General features: G+C 49.4%; 1 protein-coding gene across 1 annotated transcript in view; it reads left to right on the plus strand.

Moving 5' to 3' along the window:
- Positions 1–4,430, plus strand: part of C5AR1 (complement component 5a receptor 1) — a 16,542-nt gene extending 12,112 nt beyond the window's left edge. Inside the window, exon 3 of the mRNA XM_011969792.1 lies at positions 2,184–4,430. Coding sequence (XP_011825182.1) covers positions 2,184–3,233 — 1,050 coding nt within the window. The 3' untranslated portion in view covers positions 3,234–4,430. The remainder of the gene's footprint in view (positions 1–2,183) is intronic.
- The last annotated feature ends 635 nt before the right edge of the window (positions 4,431–5,065 follow it).

A 5,065-nucleotide genomic window follows, 5' to 3' on the forward strand; every position in this document is an offset into this window, starting at 1 on the left:
CAAAAAAAAAAAAAAAAAGACCAGATGGGCTACTCGGCTCTCTATGGGAGGATAAAAAGGGAGGCGAAGAGCAGCAGATGAACGTGCAGAGGGTCACACAGGCTTCACATAGGGCAGTCAGGATCTGAACCCTAGAGGACTGACTCCAAATCCAGTGCTGCTAACCTGAGTGCCATTCTGAGCCCACCACTACTGGACTACTGGAGCCCAAGTCAAAAGCATTCGCATAGACCCATACTTGTAATCCTAGCACTTTGGGAGGCTGAAGCAGGTGAATTGTTTGAGGCCAGGAGTTTGAGACCAACCCTGGCAACATAGCAAGACCCCATCTCTACTAAAAATTAAAAAAATAAGCCAGGCATGGTGTGTGCCTGTAGTCACAGCTACTTGGGAGGCTGAGGCGAGAAGGTTGCTCGAGACTCGGAGATTGAGGCTTCAGTGAGTCATGATCACACCGCTTGTACTCCAGCCTGGGTGACAGAGACTCTGTCTCTAAAAAGTTTTTTAAAATAGTGTTTTTATGCAATCTTTTTTTTTTGGACAGTCTCGCTCTGTTGCTAGGCTGGAGTGCAGTAGCACAATCTCAGCTCACTGCAACCTCCACCTCTTGGGTTCAAGCAATTCTCCTGCCTCAGCCTCCCAAGTAGTAGCTGGGACTACAGGTGCCCGCCACCATGCCTGGCTAATTTTTATATTTTTAGGAGAGACGGGGTTTCACCATGTTGGCCAAGCTGGTCTTGATCTCTTGACCTCGTGATCCGCCCACCTTGGCCTCCCAAAGTGCTGGGATTACAGGCGTGCGCCACCGCACCCAGCCCCATACAGTCTTTTAAAGAATCAAAATTAATGCAAAAAAGTCCATGGTGAGAAAAAAAATCCAAATTTTAACTAAAGACCATCTGCTTTCATTTGTTTGTTTTAGCACACCGCATTATTGCACAACAGGAAATGTAGAGGCTGGTCCCCAACATTCTATTTTTATGACCAGTTTATACAGGCACCCCACAAGCCCTTTTCCCAACAAGGAACCTTGTTTTCCAATCTACAGATGCCTCGAACTCTCAGCTGGGCGGGTTCACCCAGGTTCACAGTGTGACAAGAGCATGCAATCAGATTAGGCAACGTGGGGCTTTATGTAGTCATGGGTGTTTTGTGGTCTTGCGTTCTTTTGCTAAGCTTTATAAACATTTTCTTCTTGGTTCAAACTATGGGAATGGCCGGGCACAGTGGCTCATGCCTATAATCCCCGCACTTTGGGAGGCTGAGGCGGGTGGGTCACCTGAGGTCAGGAGTTCGAGACCAGCCTGGCCAACATGGTGAAACCCCGTCTCTACTAAAAATACAAAAATTAGCCAGGCATGTTGGTGGGCACCTGTAATCCCAGCTACTCAGAAGGCTGAGGCAGGAGAATCGCTCAAACCCAAGAGGCAGAGGTTGCAGTGAGCCGAGGTCGTGCCACTGCACTCCAGCCTGGCCAATAAAGTGAGACTCTGTCTCCAAAAAAAAAAAAATAATAACAAGCGGTGTGTCCTTCACTGACCAGTCTGAATGGGTAGTGGCTACAGCCTTGCAGTAGGGCTAGACTTTAACCATTAGGTTTCCAGATTGTGGGGAAGTAGGGAAGTCCAGGGGCTTCACAGGATGGGACTGAGGGGAGAGTGGCAGGCTGGCAAGGGGCCCAACCAGCATGGAATCATTTCAATTTTTTTTTTTTTTTTTTTTTTTTTTTGAGGCAGGGTCTCACTCTGTCACCCAGGCTGGAGTGCAATGGTGTGATCTCAGCTCACTGCAACCTCTGCCTCCTGGGCTCAGGTGATCCTCCCACCTCAGCCTCCGGAGTAGCTGGGACGACAGGCCAGTGCAACCACATCCGGCTAATTTTTGTATTTTCAGTAGAGACGGATTTTTGCCATGTTGCCCAGGCTATTCTTGAACTCCTGGGCTCAAGCAGTCTGCCCGCCTCGGCCTCCCAAAGTGCTGGGATTACAGACGTGAGCCACCACATCTGCCTTAATATTTTAGTAAGTGGTATGACACCCTGGCTGACTCTCAGCCCTCAGCATCCCCATTTCCTAGGAAGAAAAAGCCACACGGGGGAAAAGCCACATGTCTGGGCCAGGATGCCCCCTCCCCGGGCATGTGTCTGCAGACCCATCCTCTCTGCTCTCTCCAATTCCCCTTAGGACCCCTTCAGTAGTACCACCCCTGATTATGAGCACTACGATGACAAGAATATCCTGGACTCCGACACCCCTGTGGATAAAACTTCTAACGCGCTGCGTGTTCCAGACATCCTGGCCTTGGTCGTCTTTGCAGTCGTCTTCCTGGTGGGAGTGCTGGGCAATGCCCTGGTGGTCTGGGTGACGGCATTCGAGGTCAAGCGGACCATCAATGCCATCTGGTTCCTCAACTTGGCAATAGCTGACTTCCTCTCCTGCCTGGCGCTGCCCATCTTGTTCACGTCCATTGTGCAGCATCACCACTGGCCCTTTGGCGGGACCGCCTGCCGTATCCTGCCCTCCCTTATCCTACTCAACATGTACGCCAGCATCCTGCTCCTGGCCACCATCAGTGCCGACCGCTTTCTGCTGGTGTTTAACCCCATCTGGTGCCAGAACTTCCGAGGGGCCGGCTTGGCCTGGACGGCCTGTGCCGTGGCTTGGGGTTTAGCCCTGCTGCTGACCATACCCTCCTTCCTGTACCGGGTGGTCCAGCAGGAGAATTTTCCACCAAAGGTGTTGTGTGGCGTGGACTACAACAATGACACACGGCGGGAGCGAGCTGTGGCCATTGTCCGGCTGGTGCTGGGCTTCCTGTGGCCCCTACTCACACTCACGATCTGTTACACCTTCCTCCTGCTCCGGACGTGGAGCCGCAGGGCCACGAGGTCCACCAAGACACTCAAGGTGGTGGTGGCGGTGGTAGCCAGTTTCTTTATCTTCTGGTTGCCCTACCACGTGACGGGGACAATGATGTCCTTCCTGCACCCGTTGTCACCCACATACCTGCAGCTGAAGAAGCTGGACTCCCTGAGTGTCTCCTTTGCCTACATCAACTGCTGCATCAACCCCGTCATCTATGTAGTGGCTGGCCAGGGCTTCCAGGGCCGACTGCGGAAATCCCTCCCCAGCCTCCTCCGGAACGTGTTGACTGAAGAGTCCGTGGTCAGGGAGAGCAAATCATTCACGCGCTCTACAGTGGACACTACGACCGAGAAAACCCAGGCAGTGTAGGCGATAGCCTCATGGGCCACTGTGGCGCGATGTCTCCTTCCTTCCTGGCCACTCTCCTTCCGCTTGTTTTCACTCTGCTCTTCGTGGGATGGCGTTACCTTAGCTAACTAACTCTCCTCCATGTCGCCTGTCTTTCCCAGACTTGCCCCTCCTCTTCCAGCGGAACTCTTCTCATCCTTCCTCATTTGCAAGGTGAACGCTTCCTTCTAGGAAGCCCACCCGGCCCCCACCCCACACACCGTCTTTCCATCCCAGGCTTTTGTAAAACAAACAGAAACCCATGTATCTGGGGTATTTCCATATAGCAATAGGTGTGAACAGGGAACTCAGAATACAGACAAATAGAAAGATTCTCGCTTTAAAAAAACGTATTTATTTTATGGTGAGTTGGAAAAAATGTAACTGGAATCTTAAAAGTTCTTTGGGATAAAACAGAAGTCCATGGAGTTATCTAAGCTCTTGTAAGTGAGTTGATTTAAAAAAGAAAATTAGGCTGAGAGCAGTGGCTCACGCCTGTAGTCCCAGAACTTTGGGAGGCTGAGGCTGGTGGATCACCTGAGGTCAGGAGTTCCAGACCAGCCTGGCCAGCACGGTGAAACCCCGTCTGTACTAAAAATAGAAAAAATTAACCAGGCATGGTAGTGGGTGCCTGTAATCCCAGCTACTTGGGAGGCTGAGGTGGAGAATTGCTTGAACCTTGGAGGCAGAGGTTGCAGTGAGCCACGATCACTCCATTGCACTCCAGCCTGGGTGACAGAGGGAGACTGTCTCAAAAGCAAAAACAAAAACAAAAACACCTAAAAAGCCTACAGTTTTGTTTTTACTTTGTTTTTAAATTATACTTTCTATTTTGAGATCATTGCAAACTCAACACAGTTGTAAGTAGTGATGCAGAGGGATCTTGTGTACCCTTCACCCAGCCTCCCCCAATGGCAACATCTTGCAAAACTACAGTGTAGTCTCATAACCAGGATATTGACATTGACACAGTGAAGATATGGGACATTCCCATCACCACGAGGATCTCCAGGATACCTACCTCCTCCACCCTACACTCCAGCCTTTTCCCTAAACCCTGGCGACCACGAATCCACTCTCCATTTCTCCAGTTCTATAATGTTGTCATTTCAAGAATGTTATACAATGTAATCATATGGTATGTAATCTATTTTGAGCTTTTTTAAAAAAATAGTATGCATGACTTTAATGATGAAAATAAAAATAATGAATATTGAAATCTTGTGTTATTTCTAATGAATAATTGACTTTGCAGTAGGTATTAGTCCATTTGCACACTGCTGATAAAGACATACCCAAGACTGGGAAGAAAAAGAGATTTAATTGGATTTACAGTTCCACATGGCTGGGGAGGTCTCACAGTCATGGCAGGAGGCAAAGGCACTACTTACATGGCGGTGGCAAGAGAAGAAGAGGAAGAAGCAAAAGTGGAAACCCCTGTGAAACCCATCAGATCTTGTGAGACTTATTAACTATCACAAGAATAGCAAGGGAAAGACCAGACCCCGACCCACAACACATGGGAATTCTGAGAGATACAATTCAAGTTGAGATTTGGGTGGGGAGACAGCAAAACCATGTCGCAATATTTCTGCTTTGATTGTGTAGTGAGAAGGTGCATGGATTATCTAGAAATAGCATGCAGACCAGCCAGGTGTGGTGGCTCGTGCCTGTAATCCCAGCACTTTGGGAGGCCGAGGCAGGCAGATCACTTGAGGTCAGGAGTTTGAGACCAGCCTGCCAACATGGTGAAACCCCATCTCTACTAAAAGTACCAAAATTAGCTGGTGTGTTGGTGCACACCTGTATGTAAT

Source organism: Mandrillus leucophaeus, unplaced genomic scaffold (assembly GCF_000951045.1).
Source record: "Mandrillus leucophaeus isolate KB7577 unplaced genomic scaffold, Mleu.le_1.0 Scaffold120, whole genome shotgun sequence".
NCBI lineage: Eukaryota > Metazoa > Chordata > Mammalia > Primates > Cercopithecidae > Mandrillus > Mandrillus leucophaeus.